This window comes from Corvus hawaiiensis, chromosome 15 (assembly GCF_020740725.1).
Source record: "Corvus hawaiiensis isolate bCorHaw1 chromosome 15, bCorHaw1.pri.cur, whole genome shotgun sequence".
NCBI classification, from domain to species: domain Eukaryota; kingdom Metazoa; phylum Chordata; class Aves; order Passeriformes; family Corvidae; genus Corvus; species Corvus hawaiiensis.
In genome coordinates this window covers 7,416,370-7,438,733 of record NC_063227.1, presented here as the reverse complement: position 1 = coordinate 7,438,733, position 22,364 = coordinate 7,416,370, and the positions used below count along the sequence as shown (strand labels likewise).

General features: G+C 48.1%; 1 protein-coding gene across 3 annotated transcripts; it reads right to left on the bottom strand.

Moving 5' to 3' along the window:
* Positions 1 to 4,576: 4,576 nt before the first annotated feature.
* LOC125333924 (leukotriene C4 synthase-like) lies at positions 4,577 to 10,617 on the bottom strand. Of its 3 annotated transcripts, none has more exons than XM_048320238.1 (6): positions 10,376 to 10,617; positions 7,763 to 7,938; positions 6,865 to 6,964; positions 5,806 to 5,876; positions 5,490 to 5,571; positions 4,577 to 5,013 (listed from the first exon to the last, which is right to left on the bottom strand). In XM_048320238.1, exons 2-6 carry the CDS (start codon positions 7,818 to 7,820, stop codon positions 4,887 to 4,889), a joined length of 438 nt encoding a protein of 145 aa, XP_048176195.1. In that variant the 5' UTR covers positions 7,821 to 7,938; positions 10,376 to 10,617; the 3' UTR covers positions 4,577 to 4,886. The 3 variants fall into 3 exon arrangements, with proteins under 3 accessions (XP_048176195.1, XP_048176197.1, XP_048176196.1); XM_048320240.1 differs by having other exon boundaries at positions 7,763 to 7,934; XM_048320239.1 differs by lacking the exon at positions 10,376 to 10,617 and adding an exon at positions 9,799 to 10,312.
* Between the last annotated feature and the right edge of the window lie 11,747 nt (positions 10,618 to 22,364).

The window sequence follows — 22,364 nt, the reverse complement described above, 5'->3', positions numbered from 1 at the left end:
CACTATCAAGTGCAGGAACGGTTTTTACTGCACTGGGTTATGGTCTGTGGTTAATATAAAGGGAGAACTTGCCTACGGGTGAGGGGCCGGCTCTCACTGGCCTGTATGAAACACCCTGTGCCTGCATCCGCTGCTGCATCTCCTCCGTGATGGTGTGGGGGTGATGTTTAAGCCAAGCACGGTGTTCTCAAACCGCAGGTATGACACAGGTCAGCCACAGTCATGCTCTTCACCCCAGTCCATCTCAGCCTCTCCGGTGAGGGTTATGCTCTTGCACCCTCACTTTCCAATTCCCACTCCAAAGCGCTCCTTCCCCTGACCTTGTTCTGTTACAGGCCCAGCAGGTCTGTGTGTCCATATGTTTACTCGGATCAAGAGGGTTCTGGATCTCACTGCCCATAATGTTCTTCCTACTTTTGGCATTGATGGACACTCATCCATCAATGATGGCTCAAAACGACTGTACTGCAAAGCAGGCAACCCCCAAAATGCTGTGACAACGACAGTGAGGCCTCTGCACACTCAGCACATAAAATGGGTCACTAGCAGGGGCATTTCACTCACACAGCTCCCTGTGCCCGCCTTTCTTTTTCCTTGCCCTTGAAGTCATTTGCATGTAAACAAGTAAAACTTAGACAAGGGGTAACAAAGTGACGGTGAGGAAAGGTGAGGGGAAAGGAAAGTGTCCCACAGTCCTGCTCTGGAAACTGTATCCTCACAGCTCCTGCCGGCTGGCTCCCCAAAGCTCTGATCCTGGTGCTGCTGCAGAAATAAAGGCCCATTGAGAAGTCTGGCTCCAAATTAGCATTTGAATTCCCTTGTAGCCCGTTGTCAGATGGGCAGGAGGTGGGTGCTAGTCTCGGTTGCTCAGCGCTGATACACAAAGGTGGCTTTAAAAGATCCTTATTTTTCTGAGGGAAAGATATGCATTGCTCAGACTGAGCATACTTTGTGTTTTCCTTTCTTTTCGTTTTTCCTTTCCGTCTCCCATTCTTCTCCATTTCACCCCTTTCCTGGAACAGGCTGAGGCACAGATATACACGTCTGGGTATTGTTAGCCCTGTCTGACCTACTTCTCTCCCTCCCCTTGGCCCTGTGTTATGGATGCTGGTGCTATGGAAACCTGGTTTACATGCCAGTGCCACAAAGCCGGGGCCACCAGCTGCACCCTCCTTTCCCAGCCCCACCGGAGTTTCCCTCCCAAACACCCCCCAAAGAAAGTTAGCAGCCCTGCTTCCCGGGGAAGTTCAAGAGTGTCCTCCATCCGTCCCACCAAGCCGTGCTCCGGAGGGACTGGGGTGCTCTTCTGTGGGCTTGGGGGCACCAGTGCTGTTCTTCCTCATGCCAGGGCACAGTATTTCAGCCTGGCGGCCGCTTGTAAAGCCGCCACTGCCCGCACTAGACCTGTCTGTGCCCGTATCCGGCAGGGGCCAGCACGTCACGGATAGGGAAGTACACGTGGGTGCCCTTGAAATTTTCAAGATAATAAGCTACAAACTTCTGCACCGTAATCCAAAAGTCTTGCAGGAACCTGGCTGGGATCCTGGGAACGCGGCGGTGGGAGCACGGCGATGGGAACACGTGCGTGCGGCGGTGCCTGCGGCGGGTGGCAGCTGCTCTGTGCGGGGACGGAGCTCTGCACTTGCACCGTCACTCGCGTGGAACCCGCCCCGTCGGGGACTGAGGCTTGTTTACAAGTTCAGCCTCTGCATCTCTTGTGATAAAAAAGTTCTCGCTGGTTCTGCGGGTTTCCTTTGCTCTCTGCTGGCCTCCCATCCGGCTGACTGCTTATCCTGGGAGCCTGTGGCACTATCAGAGTGGATTTGCTTCCAAATATCGCACGCCAAACGTTTTTCTCCCCGTTGCTGGCAATGAACTGGCAGCCGTAAGGGGAGGAAGCAGGAAGGAGCTCTGGAGACCGCAGAGCGGTTTGCAGGGACTCTTTATGTCTGTGGTAAGCGTCCCAGGAGATTCCTGCGAGGCTCCAGGACTCACCTACCAAAGGGGAGAAGCCAGAGCCTGGCCCAGCACGGATCAAACTTGAAGGGGGCGGATTTGTGCATGAGTGCCAGAAGCCGTGTCTGTGCCGGCTGCCTGGTGAGCGCTGCCCCGGGCACCTCTCGGGGTGCAGCCAGGGATGCTGGGGCACAGGTGGCCGGCCCGGAGCTGTCGGTGGTCGCTGTCCTTGGACACCCCCGGGCCCCCCGTCGCCCTCGGCCCCCGCCCTCGCTCAGCCGCGGGGCACCGGCGCCCTCTCCCGACGCCGGGGGGAAGCGGCGGGGGCCGGGACGGCGGGAGCGGTCACAAATCCCGGGAGGAGGGGGGACAGAAATCTCGGGGGGAATAGGGACACGAATCCCGACAGGAGCAGGGCTGACGGCGTGGGCCTGTCCCCTATGGCGGGGGCAGCGGTGGGACCCTCCCTCTCAGCGCTGAGAGGGAGGATCTGAGCCCACGGAAGAGCAGCAGTGCCGCTGGCAGTTGATCGCTCTTAGACTGGTGCTCACAAGGGTGGCTCTCACACCTGTGACCCGGGGTGGCAGGTGCAGCCCCCCAGCACACCCTGTGCCAGCCCAGCGGCTCCTCAGCACCTCTGCAGCAGGTGCAAGTGGGCAAACTGGTGCCATACAGCACCAGCACAGCGTGCTGGGCAGCAGCAGCATGGCTTGGGTAAATCCCAAAATCATTGTCTGGTTGAGCCGTGGATCGGCGTAAAGTGGTTTTGTTCGACTGATGAAGCAGCAGAGCAATGACAGCAGCCCTGGTGGAGGGGAGCAGCTTCTCTTCTGCTCAGGGCACCTGAAATGGCCCCTCTGACAGTGGTTTGAAGGGCTGATGATGTGCCTGTCAGATTTTCTGTGGCAGAACTGGTGCTGGCAGCCACCAAGGCCAGAGCCTGACTGTGCCGTGCCAGGATTTTTAATGGTCTTCTGTGCATCCAAGGGGAGAAGCCAGCTACAATCTTACTGCTGAATCATTAATTTCCCTCTCTGAGTCATCCTGCGGCCCTGTCACACACAGAGCGGACACAAGCAGGGCTGAGGTGGGCAGTGGCTCCAGGTTGATACAGCAGGTTTAGAAAACTGGTTGTAGGATAAAAGACAGAGATTGTGTCTGCAGAACGAGTGAGCACCCAGTCGGACTAACCCCAGAAAGCAGGGTTTTGACATGCAGTCAGGACCTGCACCAGCAGCTGGGGCCGGTCCTTCTGCATTAACTCTCTGTGAGGTGACTGGTTATACTGGTAAAAAGGTGAGGACTGGGGGCCAACTTCAGGAGATGGTAGGACCTGTTAATGCAAAGGCTAAGTGAAATCTCCCTGCGAAATCTGTTCCTCCCTGACCTTGCTAAGGCAAAGCCAGGGTTAAACGATGCTCAGACTTTCCTGAAATATGTCACCAAAGTTGTCAGGAGAAAAAGTTGTTGTTTGTCTTGCTGTGACATCTGAGGATTCCTGTGAGGATGGGGCCCTACTGCACTGAAAACTTTGCAGAGACAAGTGTTATACAGTTATTTTTGTTTGGCTTTAAGCCTTCCCCTGCAGTGTTTGCCAGTTTCAATGCAGCAGCATGACTCCAAGGCAGGAGAGCCTGAAAGGGAAATGGACTGGGGGCTTTGCTGGAGAAGCCAGTTTAAAATGCATGGAAGGAAAAGAAACAATGTGAAAAATGAATCAGTTCCTCCAAAAAGCCCCTGTCGTTTGTTCTTACAGTCCAGATACGCCTACTGCTGGGAAAAGGAGGGGAGAGCAGTGGGCTTTACAATGTGGTTGGACTGGCATCATGCTCATGCAATTACTTTCAGTCTCTGGATTTGGTGTGAATTCCCCCTGTGATGACACACAGCACTGCTGGCATTTCCTGAGCTGTTGCACCAACATGAGGGCACCAGTGGCCAAAAGCATCAGTGTTGTGAATACAGGACTCGTGAAAATCCAGCCTCTCCTGATGCAGGTGGGACCTGAGCACTGGGCAAACCACTTTTTGGTGCTGAGTGGCTCAGCACTCAATCCATGAGCTCAACATCTCCAAAAATCAGCTTCTCCCTCCTCAGAGCTCTCCTCCCACGTCTCCCAGGGTTGCAGGCTGCCTTGGACTGCACATCAGAGAAACAAAGGCAGCCACCTTGCACTCACACACTCATGTTTGTGTTCTCTGCTAGCTGCAGACTCACAAAGAGACACCCACTTCAGCAAGTTCAGTAACCTTTTATTTGTGCCCGTTGTCACTGGGCTGAGTTCGAAGTGGCACATGCAGCAGTGGTGATGAGTTTGCATAGTCCGATTTACAGCAGTGGCTGATAACCAGCATGAGGGCACTAATAGACTTTTACACAACATGTTGGTGGCTGCTCCAGTTTATCCCTCACCTCTTTTGTTATGTCTCAACCCACATCTAGTTCTAAACAAATACGTTCCTTAGGTGTGGACCTTGGAAAACTGGCATGAATCCATGTTCTGTGCCATGGGGGAAAACTGGCATGAATCCATGTTCTGTGCCATGGGCTGAAGGCAGAGCTGCTGGAGAATAGGCAACACATGGCACTTCCCTTTGGCAACTCACTGGGAAACTCAGACTGAGAAGAAATTGCTTTTATATGTCCAGTTTTTCTAAAACTGTCCTTGTTTTGGATTGTTGTTTCTGCATCAGACACAATGGAGCCACCACATGTGGAGCACTTGGCACACAAAGTGCCATGGGGGAAAAATATCCCCCGAAGAGCTCAGCAGTTCCTGCCAGTGCTGGGCAGTGAGCAAGGAGGTGTTAAAAGCTCAGGTGAGGGTGGATTTCTCACAGGGGGCTGTCGATTTGCAGGTGGTCTGTTAAGGCAGGCAGGAGGGAGCAGCACTTGAAGATGAGGACAGTGATGAGGGACAGAGGAGTGGGTCATGCTGTGAGAAGCTGGAGGATGTTCAGCCCTACATAGTGAGAGAGGAAGAAATGCAGGATGCCCAGGGCTGACATTGCAATGAGAATCCAGAGAACTCCAGCGCTGAAGTACATCGGGGCGAGCCTGGTGGGAAAGAGGCAGCTGCTGACACTGAGCTTCCTGCCTGGGAACAGCCCCTTCCTCCCTGCAGAAGTGGGGTGGAAAGGCAGCCCCTGGCTGTCCCCTGCCTCCTGCGTGGGGTCCCATGCTCTGCTTCCACCTCAAGGGAGCAAACACACATACCCAAAAGGGCTTGGGGAAGCTCCAGCCTTGTCCAGTACCTGTGTTGCTGCCCAGCCCTGTATCCATGTTCACATTATGCCACAGAGACAAGGCTGAGTCATGCAGGAACCCCAAAGCATCCAAGAGTCCTGAGCTTCCCCAAAGCACATTATGTTCCCAAATACAAACCCCTCAAGGGTTACCCTGTGCTCCCCTGAGTGCTGCTGTATGCGTGTGTGTGTGTGTGTGTGTGCAAGAGTGTATCAGTGTGTGTATGCAAGAGTGTGAGAGTGTGTAAGTGTGTAAGAGCATGGAAGAGTGTGTGTGACTGTTTTCACCTTTCTGAGGATGATGTCTTGTATCCCATAAAGTAGCAGTAGCGGGCACAGAGATAGAGCAGACCCAAGGCTGCAGCCAGACCTGTGATTAGGAGAGATGACAGTGACCATCTCCAAAAGCTTTTCAGAGCTACTTGGAACCAAGGAGGTAGCCCAAAGTGAAGGAATAGAGACTCTGTGTCCTCTGGCTCTACCCTCCCATCAGAGACAGAATTACTGCTGAATTTATTGTTCAGACATCGAGCAGGACCTGAGAACTGAGGCAGCACCCAGGGGAACAGATCCAGTGACAAACCAGGTAATGGGATATTCTCACCTTGATGGAAGAAGAGTCCAGCCTGCCACAGAAGTGCCAGGAAGATAGGAAAATACTCAGAGGAGTTCACCCTGGCAGGAAAGAGAAAGGTCATAAACTAGGGAAAGGAAGGAAGTTCTTCCTCTTTTGCTTCCCCTAGCAGTTTCCAGACCCTGGAGGCTTTTGCTTTTTAGACCTGATGTTGTCATAAAAAGCCTCCAGGCTTGCACCTTTCCCTGCAGTTCCTGTCCCAGCTTTATTCACAGAAATCAAACAGTGGAAGGGTCTCCAGGGCACAAGAAATTAAGTGAAAGATTCCCAGGTCTGACTGTGCACAGAAAGGCTCTATGAACCACTGCCACTGCCCCTTCCCAAGTTCTGCAGCTCAAACCCTGTTGTCAATGCCCCAAAGCCTTGAGCAGATAAGGCCAGAGCAGCCTGGGCTTTGTGCAGGAGTTGGAGGGAGCACATAACTGTTGGGATTGTTTGTATGCCATGCCCTGTCCTCCCAAAGGCACAGTAGCACCAAAAGATGCTGGATGAAGCTGAGTCTAGGCTGGTGAAGGAGCAAAGAACGGGATGGCTGAGGGGATCCAGCTCCAGCTACTCAGTTGCTTTTTTTCCAGTGGTCAGCTACAACAAAAGTGGAAGCTCCTCCCTCCCCAGTGCAGCCCTAGCACAGAAGTCACAGCAGAGATGCTGGATTATCCTCATCCCAGCTCCAGCTGAGATCTCTCTGGGAGCTTGTCCTTCCCCGTGAGTGAGATTCAGAGCAGGGCTGAAGGTGCCTGAGGTTTGGACACCACTTGGACAAAACCAACCTAAGTCTCAGGCACCAAGGGTTATGTCTTTAGGAGCCCTTCACTGTACAGCAGATTCCTGTGTAGTTTCTATCAGCAATGGCTGGTTTAGGACTCAAGACCCAACCCAATCCTGATGTTGACTCTTCAACCCATTAATTAACCTCGAGGGAGGTGAGTAATTGCTTAATTACAGTCCCAGGAAAGGAATAGCAAAGCAGGGGAAAGGCAGTGTGATTACACGAGATCTGACAAACGTCAGGTAAGAGGAGTTTCTTACTGTGCTCGAAAGATCCTTTCAAATTCAGGAGGGCCTGAAATCTTTGGAGGTGAAATGCCAAACAGCCTCCTAGAATAGATCACCTGGAGGAAGAAGTAAGCTGCAGCAAAAGAGAGAAAAGTAGCAGTGGTCAGTCAAGGTGGGGTCAGGAGCTGGCCAGAGGCTGGGGAAAAAGATCTGCAGTCTCCTCCTAACCCCACACCCCCACATAGCAGAGAAAGTTAGAGTAAAGTCCCAGGTACCGTTTAGATAAGCAAAAGGAATGACCCAGAGCTATACTGAAGCAAGGAATATCAATCACGTACCACCAGTGTTATCTGCTTTCTTGCATAATCTGCAGATGGTAATTTCTACAGAAATTGTTACACAATTCAGATGCACTTTGTTACTGACAATTTCAAGGTTTTTTCAATCTTTGAATTTTTTTCCCCTTCTGTATTCTGATATCTGTGTAGGGATGGAACTAATGCCACAGATAAGCCACCCAAACACTGAATTAAATTGTCATGCAATGTGGACCCATGGCTGGGAGATGTTCCATGTGATCCACCACAGCCCATCCTTCCACCTTTTCACATCGCAGAGCTCTTCGTATGCACACATATTCATGCACTGCAGGAGCTGCTGTAAGCCCAAAGAGGGAAATCCTACATGTTTGTAGAGGGAAAGATCTACCAAAAAATTTCTGAATGGAGGGGGTAGGTCAGTTCAGAGAAAAGGCTTCCTATTCACCATTTGGTTGAATGTTTTCCAGAACCCAGACAAGATATCAGTTCACTGTCTGAAAAGCAGTGCCAGTGCCACAGGAGACATTAAATATGAAAGGAAAAGAAAATCAGTGGAGTTACAGCAGATTGATCCAGCAAGTATTTGAGCACACACATCCGATCATCCCTACCTTGCTCCAGGACTCCCAGGACTGTCACAGCGGCCAGCCAATGAATCTGATCCAACATACTGACTTCTCCAGACCCTAGAAAATCTTATTTCTTGATCAGAAGTTCCTCTGGCCAGGTTCAGTCCTTCCTGATGTGGCAGTTGGCAATGGTAGCTGGCAGCCTAGGTTTGTTCTAACTGAACAAACAAAGCAAAGATTTTGTGTGTGTTACTGACACCCAGGAGGAGCCTGGCTTGCCCATTATCATATGCACTGTGGAAATGTAAATCAGTGGAGACAGGCTTAATGGAGTATTTCCGTTCCCACCCACCCTTTTCCAGGAACAGAGTTACGAGGAAGTGGAAAAGCCAAGAGAGAGACAAATGTGAGAGATAAGGGAACTGGGAGCTGAATGGATGGACAAATCTCAATAGCCCACTAATCCACTCCCCCCAGGGCACCTGCTTTAGGCCAAGGCACATCCCTTTCGATGATGTTGCAGGAGGTACCAAAGCCCTGCTTGGGCTGTTAAGTCACGCCAGAGCACAGGCAGCATTCCAAGGTATATACCCCTGTGTACATAATCCGACGTACACTCTGGGTAGCATGTGTTGGGCACAGAGAATGAGTTCGGGCCACAACACTGAGACAGCCTCAAATAAAGCCCCTGCATGAAAAACCCTCTGAGAGGGTAAGACAGGATGTGATAAAGTATAAAAGGTCTTTAGATCTGTCCTGCACAATGATATTTTATCTGATGATGGGTCCTGCAGAATGACTGTCACCCACCAAGGGAGTTTCAGAGCCAACCCTTGTCCCAGAAAGGCTGGGAGATGTGCACTTAAGGCTTCTGATCAATCCTCAGCCCAATGAATTCTCATCATAAACACCAGAGTGAGTTCTTTGTGGGGAAAACCTGCAGAATTCATCAGGACATAGCAAAAAGAAAATTACATTTTCACGTGTCAGGAGAGACCCATTTATTTAGTTCCCATCTAACAGCACAAAGCTGGCACAGACAAAAGCTGCTGGGACCACCAGGTTTGTTTCCTTCCTCTCTCTTCATTTGAAGAATTCTCCCATCAGACCAGGGAAAAAGGAAAGCGGATTAACACAAAGTGATCGTTGAACACCACTATATAGAAAGTTATATTAAAGCAGTTTACAGAAATTACATCATATGCCTGATGTCTTTGATAGGCTTTCTAAGAAGCAATATGCTGGTTCTGGTTTTCTGCCTCTCTATAAGGTGTAAAGGCACCCGAAATGGCTATAACAATGTCCCAGCTTAGTATTTTTCCAAATATCAAATACACACCCCATTGTTTTTCAAACACCAGCTCTAAGATTAATTCCTTTATTTCAGAATTGAACCTTTTTCATTGCAGTGACTGTTTAGAAATATGAGGAACATTGTGTTTTGTTTTCTTCTATTTAGTTGTCAAAGAAATTAAGAACTCCCCTGTGTCAGCTCAAGAAGGGCAGAGGCCTTGCAGTGCATAATGATGTTTGATTTCCCTCTGCTCCTGTCTGATAACAGACTGTTAGTGAAAGAAAATAAAGAAAACAACTGAACAGAAAAGATTTGAGTTTACACCTCCATCAGATGACAGTGCAGTGTAAGCTGCATCAACAGTGTGAAATGTGTGTAATGGAATCTGGGCCAGGAGGAGCTGCACAGGCTGCCATAGAGCGTTCCTGGTATCCAGATCATCATCAGACACAAAACACTTCTAGTGTCATCATCTAGCATGGTCTAAATATAATAAAGGCCAACAGAAATATGAATGAATAAACAAGCACAGATGTCTCCCCCCTCCTCCTCCCTCCTCCGTAAGCATAATTTTTCAAGCTGTTTTTAAACTCCTGAAGAGCACAACGTTTTTCTTGTCCCTGTTTCTCACCATCAGAACTCATTTTATTTTCAATTCTCCCTCAGTGCTTACAAGGAAGAGGCACAAGTATCCCGGTCCCAGCACCAAATGCCCCTGGATGACAGACTGTCATGGGTGGGCAGCCTCCGCACCTGTGGACCGCAGCGGATTGCAAAACCTTACCCTCCGAGGCTGACACGGACCAGTTCCCTTCTAGGCAAAGACAAATCCTGCAGTCCTAGGTGCACCTCAGGATGGATTTGTTGAGCAGGAGCTACTGAAATGCTGTAACCCTGTCCCAATCCCCAGCTCTGCACTCCAGGTTATGCCCTGTGAATGTGTCCCTGCATCAAACGGCACAGACCAAAGTCCTCATACCTCCCACTGAGTCATCACTGGAGGCATTACTCTGTGCCCATGGCTGCCTCTGCCACCTCTTCCTGCAGCCAGTAATCCTTTCTGCCTCCTCATTTTCACTTCAGGGATGCACTTTGAGGTGGACTGCGACACCAATAGAGATTAAAAATCATCTTTGGGGAGAAAAATGATCAACACAATGCCTTGGAGGAGTTTTAAGCATCCATAGAGTTTGCAGCACCTATTACTTGCCCGGAGCAGCAGGGCAAGGAGAAGCCAGCAGTGCTGAGTCCAGCACCATTACATGCAGTAAGATTCCCTGGAAATGTATTTCAGGAGCGTACAACAGCTTGAGAGCTTTCTGTCAGTGGAAGGGAGAACATTTTGCAGATGAGCAACTTACCCTTCAGCTGTGAAGCATGGAGGTGCCTCGTTCTTCCAATCCTATTGCACAAATATGGAAGTATTTTCTAATGCAGGTCATAGTTGTGCTTCCTTTCCTCCGAATCCTTTTGCAGCCACTGTGGATATCCAAACCCGTGACTGTGGAACTGCTTGTGAGAACAATTACTGTCTTTGTAACAACCACACAGAAAAAAAGAGGGGAGGGTTTATTCAAAAGAATTTTTTCTCACAGAGAAGAAAGAATTTTACTAGTTCAAGAGAAAGAAAGAGAGCTCAGCTCCCAGCAACTCAAGTCTGTTCAAGTACAGCTCCTCAGGGTGGGGTGGTGGGGTTGGCGATGCGCCTTCCTGAACTCCCATTCATTCCCATGGAGGCTTCTCTTAAACTCAGACTAACGTGTTGAGATTTTCCTGGAATTCTTGGATTTTCCATCTGTGAAAGGAAGGACAGGCTAAAAATATGGCAAGAAAAAACCCCAATTCATTATTTTTCCCCTTAGGAACTGGCCACATGTTCCCAGGAACTGCAGAACAGCTGCATACAATTTCTGCTCTGTGATTCCCAACAGGACTCAGAGGAAGCCATGAGCTGGCTGAGATCTCCTGAGTGCTTTGAAATGTGTCCTGGGTTCTGCATTTTGATATAACCATAAAAACTCTGCATAACAAGAATTACCATATCTTCCTAAAATGAGCATCTATCCAGAGGTTCCTCCTCTCACAAAGTAAAAGAGCAGGTGGTTGGTTTTATCAGCAACATCCAGGTTGGCATTATACAACGCACTTCTTGGAGTACAAACTCAGTGTGTATTGGAGATGTGCCTTAGCCTGTTCATCAAGACTGATTTCAGACCATATTCCTGGCATTTATATATCTATGGTGGATCAAAGCGATCACATAAATGTTCACAAATATTTAGTTACAGCAAAATTTCTAGGGGCCAAACCAATCTCTGGGCTGTTTGAATGCTACTACTGCATGGAGCAGGACCACAGCCAAGCACCTATTGACAGCACTTCTCATCTCAGTAAAGGTGAAGGGCTTCACTTTAGAGATCAAACAGGGAAAACATACAAAGTAATTTTCTAAAAAGCAAGATGGAAAGCCAAGTCTTTGGAAAGAATATATATACTCATTTATTTAGGGATAGTTTGGAGATATTTTTTTAAAGCTTTCTTCTGATGGAGTTTGGTGAGCTTTATCCATATACACCTTAAGTCTGACTGGAGGGCACATCAGTATAAAAGCAATGCCAAAAACTCTCCCCTTAATTCATCATCAGAAGGCACTGGTATATGCAAATGAATTATATCCCTTGATTTATGATCAACATCTGTTAAAAATATTAATTAAATGTCTCTCTTGCCCTGCCTTGTCTTGTGTTATTGTCACACAAGGTAAGCCTTTTCCATGTGTTTTGCCAATTTTCCTACCTCCTGTTCAACAGAAAGTCAGGAATAGCTAATAAACAAAAAGGAACAATGCCAGAAAGTGGCTAGCTCGAAGAATAAATCTCTGGAGTGATAAGTGCATATATCAGGGAGGGGACGGATTTCCCTTTGCAGAGGGACAAACAAGCCTTTCAAACATCTTTGGAAGCTCTTATGTTAACATACACTTAGTAGTATCCTATAATGATGTGGGGGGAAAATTGCAAGTGTACAGGGTACATCAAAATACATCAAAGGCTGCAGAGTGGTCATGGAGTACAGCTTCCCTTTTCCTAAATTATAGAGGTGAAGAAATAGAGCTGTTTAGCATTTCTATCTTGTTTGGACCAGCACACCCAGATGCTGGCTGGCCCTACCTGGTTATGAGATAAAGCTGGGAAAGGCATTGGAGAGGGGCAGAGTGAGGACAGCTCTAAGGAGACATTTTTCAGGGGGAAGATTGGAATTCCTGATAGGTCTCCTGCTAAGAAGAGACTCTTGGCTTGTCAGAAACAGGGAAAGAGTCAGGGGAATTTGCCTGAAGTGGGGAGGTGTTGCTGTGCAAGGTCGTATCTTCACGGATGGGGCAATCAGGAGGGCACTGGTCCCTCTGCATTATGGTGACTTTTCACACCAAAGTTCTGTGCCTCATGGGGTTGGGGGAAAGGAGATGGTTTGGGGGGAGATCTGCCATAGGTCCTCACTGGAGATGCTCTTCTGTCCTTGCTTAGTGCTGTGGGACTGTGCCTGAACCCGAGTCCTGCTGAGTGTCCTGCCCTCTTGTCACCCTGCCCATAACACTGGGCCACAGCTCAGCCAGACAAAAACAGAGAGTAAGACCACAGACTGTCCAGACATCAGCATGAGGCCCATGGACAAGCTTGTGCAAGGGCAGAAGGCACCAAGGGCAGGAAACAGGCATGTTTCTGTAAAGCTCCTCTGACGTCAGCAGTCTCAAAAGTTTTGAAATATATCTTCAGAATGAATCATAGGCAAATGCTGTGGATGAGAGTAGATCATAATTTGGACTGTTCTTTTAACTCCTTTACTGTCATGCCCCCAGAAGATGCCCCAAGTGATGTGCTGGCAGGGAATGGAGCCCAGGTACTGGGTGGGACGCTGCCAGTGAGGCGCACACACACCGTGCTGCAGCTGTGAGGCTGCAAGTGCAGTGGAAGCAGAGTGAGGAGTCTGCCTGGGTTACATAAAGCCCTGAGCACAGAGGAACACAAACAGGCTCTGTTTCTGCTCTCATCTCCAAAGGAGAAATTAAACAGAGCCAGCCACTACATCTGCTGGCACAGGACCAGGGAGACAGCAGCAACTACGGGTCCTGGGAGCAAGATGTGAGTGTGGGAGCAGAAGGGTTTTTGGTTCCTGGCCATCATTTCCTGTGGCCTTTGTGTGTCAGAGACTGGCCAAGGTCAAGCTGCCCTGTGTGTACTTGACACTGGTGGCAACTGCATGGAGAGTGGGGCAGGGGACAGTCCCTGGGGAGAGCTGCCACAGGAATGTGACTGCTCCAGCCTCATATGGAACCCAGATGCTGTGTGAAGGCTGACCCAGCTCTGCTGTCCCCCAGCAAGGGCAGGTAACTCCTATCCCCAGCATCTCAAGTTAGGGGGCACCATTTAAGGTATCAAAAGTGGAAACTTCATCTGAGCCTTTCCCTTTCTGTCCCAGCTCCTGGGTTGCAAAGTTGGGCTAAGAGCAGTCCCAGAGGTGCCACTGGGACCAGCCACCCATGCTGGCACCAGTCTTCTTCCAGCATCTTCTGAGCAACTTCAGCCTCCCCAGCTGTGGGGGTGCTGGCCCACAGATGCAGGCAGTGAGGGGCTGTGCCCTGGGATGCCAGGACAGACAGACAGGGTTAGAAAATCTTTCTGTTCCCAGAAGCCTTTAAGAAGTATCAACAACAGGGAGCTTTGGCCAAACATGAGAAGCCACCTCTCAGCAGTTGTAAATTGGTGACCAATCCCACACTGGGACAAAGGACTTGCTTTAGAAAAAAGCTGGGTTTATTTTAAGGGTGTGAAATGGTTGCACGACACAATAGTGTAAAAGAATTTAATGACCAGAAACAGTGCTAAATACCAGACTTGCCTGCACACCCTTGCTTTTAACCACTGGGAGGCTGAAATGGCAGTTGAAGCGATGCTAATTTGGTCACTCTGCCTCCCAAAGCCTGGAAGCAGGATAGATGGTGTCTGTAAGTGCTCTGATAAGAGGAGGATTCATTGAGTGACACGGGGCAGTTATTGAGCTCCTTGCTAGAGCTGTTCTACTGGCACCCTGGACCTCTGCCGGGGAGAAAGGCAGAAAGAACCTGCTGTAACTCCAGAATTTCCTGTAGCCTTTACACAAGAAGTATTCCACTGTTCCAGTTTCCTGACAAAATTCCACTGCCCTCTCATAGCGAGGTGCATTCAATGTCTAAGGAAGACTTTCTTAGTGATACAAATCCCTCAGAAGCCATCACGCTTGTCCTCAAACCATGTGGTCACAGTGGTTTAGATTTTTGCCTGTGAGGGCAATAAGGTGAGATGGACAGTACTGGGATGTCCATCCCGCTGCCTGTTGCGCCACACTTTAGAACACCCATTTTCCAGCATCCACCTATCTGCTCCGTACTGCACAGGATACTGGGATGCTGCCTAACTTGACATGTCTTGATGGTGGCCACTCCTGTTAGGAAAATTCTCAGTGCCAAGCCAGTGCTTGATGCCTCCTGGCTATGCCAGCTTCAGTCTGCAGGACAGCATCCATTCCCTGCCTCCCAGCACTGCAGGATTGGAGCAGGCTTTTATCCAGGGTCTGGGGAGGCAAAGCACAGTTCAGCACAGCACACAGGAGCCTGGGCTGTGCTGTTTGAAAGCCCTGATGTGAGTGCTGGTATTAGCTGTTTTACATCACAATTTAGTGCTTTTGTTCAGTACTTGCAGAGATGCAAAACGAATACAGTCTTTTGGTACAGCACTTATCAGGGACCAGTGTTAAAGTTATTACTAAAGCAAACAGAAAAATCTCCACCTATAATTTCCAGAGGTTCAATATTTACAATAACACAGTCAGCTACTATCTGCAGAACACTTTTTTTTTTAATTCCTGTGAAAATCAGCTAAAATCACTCCCAAAGTCCTCAAATGATCAACACTTCTGGAATTTAACACTTATCATACCAGTGGATCCTCTTCATCCTAAATATAGGGTTTCTTATCCAGATAGATACAGGTAGACTTTTTTTATGTATATATATGTTTTTAATATATATATAAAAATCTATGAAGAGCTGGAAAGCAGACCCTGGCTTGTAATCAGTTAAAAAAATTACTAAACAATTAGAAACAAATTTAATGCCAAATTTAATTTGGGGATTTTTGAGTTTGCCTCAGATTTACATCTGTATATTCATAAAAGGAAAAGGATCTCTGATTCTTTTTGGTGCCTTGTAAAAACATATCAGAAAACATCCTATAACAAAAGTCTGCCTAGGATTGCAGAAAGCTCACAGCTCAGCCCACTTTTACCTTGGATGGGGCTTGTCCAGCAGAAACAAAAGGAAAGGCCCTTGTCACTGAGTTGATAGACAAATTAAAAATGTACCCATGCACAGGACAAAGTCTTAGATTAAAGTACCCCAAGAAAATGAAGAGAATGTTGAGCTTCTACAAAGTAAGTCAGTGAGTGATTCCAGTTCCATGTATATGCACTTGCAGAAAGGAGAGTCTGGTGGGGGAGACATTTAGAACCAATGAAAGAAATGAATTGGAAATGTAAAATCAAAATAGTGAGCTTATTTAATATGCACTTGATAGTTATAACCCACAGTTTCTACAAAGTCAAATGAGGGGGCAGCTCAACTCAGCCTCTTCATCTTGGGCGATTTAGCCCACTCTGAAAGAATTCAAGCTCTTACCTAGGCCAGTTTCTTGATGGAAAACTAAACCACTATATTTTTGACTTTGGAATTTGTGTTTGAGAACACCAACATTCCCTAAGGCACAGCTGGTATTTTTATTAATCTTAATCAGATCTCTCTCTTCATTCCTCCTCATTCTTTCGAGTTTCTATTGAGCTTGGTAGCAACTTGCCTTTATAATTTGATCTATTTCTTTCAGTTATAATACTTGCCCCATGATTAATTCAAGTCTCGAGTGATAAGATCTAATTCTGAGCTATTCGACTTGAAAATGAAAGGAAAGGCTGTCATGTTTCACTTGTGCAACCTTAACCATTCCCTTGCCTCTTGTGCCAAGCACGTTCTGTGACTGACTAGACCACCTTCATTTCCCTATCTGTCCAAGTAGTAAAGGAAGCCTCTCATCCCCCAGCTTCTGCTTGCTTTAATAGCCAGCCGGTTCTAAATCACCACCTCTGCATTCCCTTGGGTTTCTGCATCTCCTAACTCTGCAGAGACTACTGCACCACTTGTTGTACTTGCACACAGCCACAGTGCTGCTTCATAATCCCTCACTCACCATTTTTCCTAGAAACATTGTTAGAATGGCCATGTTTATGGGGTTTTAACAATTTCCAGCTTTCCAGTCAGCTGCACTGAAGACTGGGGTGAAGTTAAAACCAGAACAGTAAAGAACAGCAAGAACATCACGCCCTTAGGGCTATGCTGCTCAGTCTCCTTACTCTGAACTGGAAGAAAACCCTGTGGATCCCAGATTCTCAATTACTGTCTTCTTAGGTTGACATGCTCTTGCCTACATTTGCTTTTAAAAAAGGTTATTTGATTTCTGAAATAGCACGAAGCATTGTTTCCTTTCATTCCCCCATAATCAAACAGCAGTGGCAGGAAGGCTCAAACTCAGTAGGTGAGCCTAGAGGACAGGCTCTGCTATTCCCTTGGAATGAGTCAGAACGGGCAGAAATGTTTGGTGTCAATACAGTTATCAGGGCCCTTGTCTCTACTTTGCCATGAACAAGCAGCTCCAAAGCAAAGACCTCTGGTGTGGAGTAGGGCTGCAGGGTTCTCAGGGTGATTGCTGGTGATGTGGACAGCCTTGGCTTCCCACCCAAAGGGTTTTCAGTTGTCTACAAAGATAATAAGGACACCACAAGCTGTATCTCAGGTTCACCCTACACTTCAAGGGCCTCCTGGGCAAGATACAATAAAAACATAGACATTCTCATAAAAGAAACCTCCAGCACATCTCCACAGTGCACACCTTTTGCCCATTTCTAGACACTTTTTGGACAGAAGTTCAGACTGACAACAAATGAATGAAAATAAATTTTCCTCTGTAACCAAGGGAGGGAATGCACACATCACTGTAATGTTATTTTGGTTTTGCCAGCCACAGCAATGCAAGAAAATGCAGCATATTCCCACAGAAAATTCCGGAGGATCACCAGGTTGGACCTGCCAAGGTTGCTTTCACTGCACACAGCTCCATGCAGTGGGTTGGAAGCAGGGGCTTGACGTGGTCCTTCCCTTCACCCTGCTGCCACATCTGTGTTGACCCACTGCTGTCCCTGGGCACAGCATGGCTTGGCAGCCAGGCATCAGGCAGTGACAAAGTCCTCAGCACACTCTTTGTTCCTGCTGGGCTTCGAAGGCCAGGCAGGCGTGGGACCACCTCCGGACCCCGCAGCTAATCCTTTCCTAGGAGATGTCTATGACAAATAAAAGCAGCAGCAAATCCTATAAGCCCTTCACTCCTGGCTGCTTTGCTCCCAGCAACCGGGGGTGGAAATCTGTTCACCATTTCTGACCAGCTAACCCTGGGCATCCGGAGTCTCGGAGGTGCCCACACTTTTTGGGGATGTTGACAAAGGGCTGCCAGGAGCTGGGAGTTCCTGCGAGGCGGAGAAGCGCTGGAGACATGTCTCATTTCTGGAGGCAGAGTTGGATCCTGCAAAACACAGGGTTTGTTTACCCCCTTCCTTCCTGGCACACAATAGAGCCTTTTCCTGCAGAAGAGAGGCGGAATTTTAGTACGGCTCTGCAGGGAGGGGAGGGCAGGCGAGACCAGGAAGGGTGTGAGACGGGCCCCAAACCACACGCCCAGTGCAAGTGCCTTGGCGCCGGCTTGGGAGAATCCCGGGCCACGAGGGAGAGCCATAATGCATTTTTGCCACCAGAAGGCAGCGGGGAACTGCGGCTGGGAACAGCTGGTGTTCTCAGGACCTGCCCCAGGGAGAAACAGCAGAAGGAGCTTCTGCCTCTGCTGACTATAACCTGCCATGTTACACTTCCCTCGTCTAGCCCCTTTCGCTGTCCTTAGGAAAGCACAGGAGACTACAGTTTACAGAGAAAGCAATTTTCTTATGAATTTCTTTGGAAAATAGATGTGCATCAAACTTGCCTTGCCCTCCCATCTGCTGAAAGCCTCCGGGGGGAGCATAGGCGTGGATTCCACCCCGGCATGGACCACTCCCCTTGAACAGCTGCGGCACTGCTGTTGTTTTCGGAGAGGGAGCTGAATGTGCGAAGTCCCTCTGTCCTGCAGCTCCAATCTGTGACTCAGTGGTTATTAGGGATACAGTGAATGTACATGAAATCCTTGCTGGCTGGTTGCAGCCACCGTAGCCACAGTGCAGTTGTGCCGTGAACCCTCCCTGTGGGCACTTACTGCTCCCTACATCTCATACAGGATGGGGAAGGAGCCATTACTGGAAAGAGGTTTTCCCTGGGAGGGTTGTTTCTCAGAAGCAAGTGCCTCCTGCACCTTACAGAACTCTCTGACCTACCAAGCACTTGATGGCAATTTAGTAGGTTGTCAAGCTCAGTTTTCCACGTGGGCCATCCACCAGAAGATAATGCTCCATACCAGGGACAACTGAATAGGACATATGTCCCACCTGGGCCGCTCTGACGTATTTCAGCACTTGCCTTTATCAGCAGTTGCACTAGGCATTAGAGATTCAAGTTCTCAAGTTGCTCAGGCACATCTACATCTGTGCTGCTCCTCAAAAAGCCAATTCTGCTTATCCAGCAGAGATCAAACCATGTGCCTTTTAGTTGATTTGCTTTCAGCTGGGACAGGTGCCCAACACCAGCCACGGAACTGCCACAAGAGCATGCAGGAGGAAGCCACATGGAGGGTGGAACGCTGGTAATAGAAAGAGAAAGAGGCTCAGTGTAAAACCACATGCAAGATTTAAGTGAAAACAGTAGGGAAGTATAAAAAATAGGGATCAAAAGGACAGCGTGCAAAGTACCGGCCACATCTGCGTTTCTGTTTTCCTTAAAAGAAGAACATGGTGAGGTTTGATCAGACACAGACAAAGACCCATTTAAATGACTGAAATACGTGTTTTCTGTTGTCCAGCGTCTTCAGCTGCAGGAGCTGATGAGTGCAAGTGGGAGAGTGGCCAGTCTGCAGAGGTTACTGAGTTAAGTACAGCTAATTGCTTGTTTACTGACTTCAGTAAATTGGGATTAGGATGGGCCAGGGTTCCAGGTGGTGGCCTTGTGCTGTTTACATAGCAAGTCAGGAATGCAGCAACTCTACATGATTTTGCTTGCTTTTTAAGAGGATGTGATGGGGAAAGCAGGCAGCTGAGAGGGAGCACAGTGCTGAGGCCAGCTCGGTAAGCCCAGAGTTGCATCTGGCTCCAGATGCCTGGCTTCTTGTGCAGGGCTGGAGCAGTTCTTGTCCCCTGAAGCCAAAGGGTGAGCGGGATGTGGGTGGGGGGCTCCTGGCCAATCCTGGCCATGGGGCCTCACCGTGCTTCAGAGTAATCACATGTTGTTATGGGAGAAGAAGATCCTTCCTTTCTTCCTTGCTTCTTTCCTAGAGTCAGTCCGGACATCATCCTGCCCCTCTTCCCCCTAAATAATAAACCCATTTACCTCTTTCCTTTCTCCCTGGGTTATTCTATGTTTTAATGGAATTTCAGTTGCCATTAATCACATCCAATCAGTCTGTCAAAACTTAAGACATTCAGCAGCTTGACCATTGAAAACTGATTTTGTGTTTGTTTGGGGGGCAGTTGTGGTTGGTTGTTTGTTTTTGTTGTGGGTTTGTAAGGTTTTTTGTGGGGTTTCTTGGGTTTTGGGGTTTTTTTTTTTTTTTTTTTTGTTCCTCAAAACGAAGAACTGCTTCCAAACATAGAAAGCACAAGCCCTGAGCCAGACAGCCCCCAGCAGTACCGTGCAAGGTGGTACCGACTTGTAGAGGAATTATCACAGAGCCATGAGCAGCTGGGGGAGAGCAGCTATTGTCAGTCACTCTGCTCCAGTGAATTTGAAATGTGTGAGCTAAAGTGGAAAGACTCTGTTCCAGCATAGTGTCTCTCTTTTGGCCTTGCTGCACAGCCCCTCTCTGTGTCCTGGCTCTCAGCTATGGGGATCAAGTGTTTTCTTCTTTGCAAAAGGTTTTGAGCATTGCTGATGCCCTCAGGACACCAAGGTGGTGGCACCTTCTTGCTGTTGCTGGCAAGTCTTCAGCTGGTTGGAGGTTAAATCCAAAGGGTAACCTGCATTTCCCTAGTGAGGGAATAACTCCTATTGCATGAGTTGCAACCATGCTTGGATACAAATGCCTCAATTATGAGACCCTCAGGGAGGACACAATTCTGGGGATATATGAGGGCCACTCTCAAGCAAACCTTTATCAGGTCCATGAAAGAACTGGTGGAAAGAGGCACAGTAGAAGCCAAACGGTGCCCAGCAAACTGGTGCAATGCCTATGGGAGCCACAAAAGCTGTGTACAACCCATAGAAACCATCAGGATTTCCCTGCCTTATGTCCAGACAAAACCTACACCTACTGTCTTGTCTTGGGTAACTCTGAATTTGTGGGTCCCAGAAGTCTTCTGTAAAGTTCCTGTTCTCAGGGACACTTCCCAGCTTGTGCAAATGGTATCAGGTGGATAGATTGTCTTCTTCCACCTCAGTACTGTGTCTGCCTGTCTCCTTCCACCCCTCTGTGAGTGCTCTGCTACTGCTTCTCTGCTGATTTTTTCTTCTATTTATCTGCTGCATCTCATTACAATTAATTCATAACACTTCTTACATTCCTGTTTATTAGCTCTGAAAATGGCAGGACTTCATTATTACCCTTTTAGATTATTATCCTCTCCCCCTTGTGATAATGTCCGTGCATCTTTTCCCATCCTTTTCTCAAGCATGCTCTCCAGAGATGTCTTTGTATTAAAATGTGTTTTCATGGAAAGCATTCCAGGGCACATGGACATTGCCCCGTACAGAGATGTGAGCTTGTCTTCCCTCCTGCAGTTCAAAGTTTGAAAGAGCAAAAGTCAGTGTTCTCTCACTAGTTGTCTGCCTTGACTGCCTGCTCTCTGCCAGTGTGGTGTCCTTCCTGTCACACTGACCTGCTGGATTTTCCACTCACTTCTTGCCAGTTTTCCAGAGGAGATGAGTCTGAAAAGATGTACTACTAGTGCTTGAAATGCAAGGAGAACTCTAGCAATGTGGCAGTGCCCCACAGGGATTAAGGAAGGAGAAACTCTTCAGAGACTGAGTTAGAGGGAATTAAAGTACCAGTGGAAAGCACATGAGGTTTCTCTGTCTGATAACACTCAGGACAAGAAACATTCCCCAAAATGGAATTATTTAAAGTTCTAGTGCATTTATAGACTGAGCATTGCCTCTCACCTCTGAGGTGTGCATATTCAGGCTCTGCCAGTCTCACCACACTCGTTGATTTCTGCCTTTCCAACTGTACTGCCAAAGTCAGAGAACAACACACTTTCCCAACTGTTTGTCAGTGGGACAAAGCAAATCTGCTGCAATAAAGCCTGAACACACAAAAATGTTTTTCCTTGACAATGTCATGTTTGCCATGTGGTATCTGCCAATCTCTTTCTCTCGTCTTCTCTGCCCTGGCACTCCAGAGTCTAAAAATACCACCTTCTCAGCTGCCAAAGCAGTTAAATCTCTATGCATGTTTCTTCTGTTTCCTTTACTCATCCATTTTGTTTTCCTTCTGGATTATCACTCTCTTGTGTTCATTCTGTATTCCTTTTATCTAAGTTCAAACGTCTCGAAAATCCCTGCATAGGATATGCTTTTAGTAGATTCTTTTTTTTTTACTTACATTGCTCTGTTCTCGTGGATGACAAAGCAGCACAGGCAGGAGCCAGCTCCAGGGCTGCCTGCCTGTGCCATGATTCAGCAGGTTGTAAAAGGAAGGAATGTTTTCTTTTTTGGGAAAGGGTGGGAGAGAAAGGGGAAGCACGCGTGACAGGCATGTGTGTATATTTGACTTCCTGGTGCTTCTGTGATTTCAGTGGGAGTATTATGCTGTCCTGCAGTGGTGTTGGAGTTAATAACCTGTTTCAAAAGAAAGGCTTGAAAGACACTTGGTGGAAAAATGGGTTTACCTAGATTGAGGAGGGTGCTTGCTAAAATATACCGCTTTGTTACCCTTTAAAGTATTTTTGCATGGTGTTTTTAGGTTCTTCTTTAAGCACTTGGTATCTCTTGCACTGCCTGTTGTTTGTGACTGTTTCCCTACCTGTCTGCATCTTCTGCTCAGTCTGGGTATAGCTCAACAGAGCAGTTTAGGAGCCAGCTTGGTGTCTTTCCGGAAAAATGTGTTTGATTCCAAACTTCAGTGCAAGCAGGGATTTGCTGAT

Coding starts and splice junctions, on each gene's coding strand:
- LOC125333924 (XM_048320238.1), bottom strand. CDS start 7,820: ATGTTGGATCAGATTCATTGGCTGGCCGCTGTGACAGTCCTGGGAGTC. Junction 6,965..7,762: donor CCTGGGAGTCCTGGAGCAAG/GTAGGGATGATC, acceptor CTTTTGCTGCAG/CTTACTTCTTCCTCCAGGTG. Junction 5,572..5,805: donor TGGACTCTTCTTCCATCAAG/GTGAGAATATCC, acceptor TCCTAATCACAG/GTCTGGCTGCAGCCTTGGGT.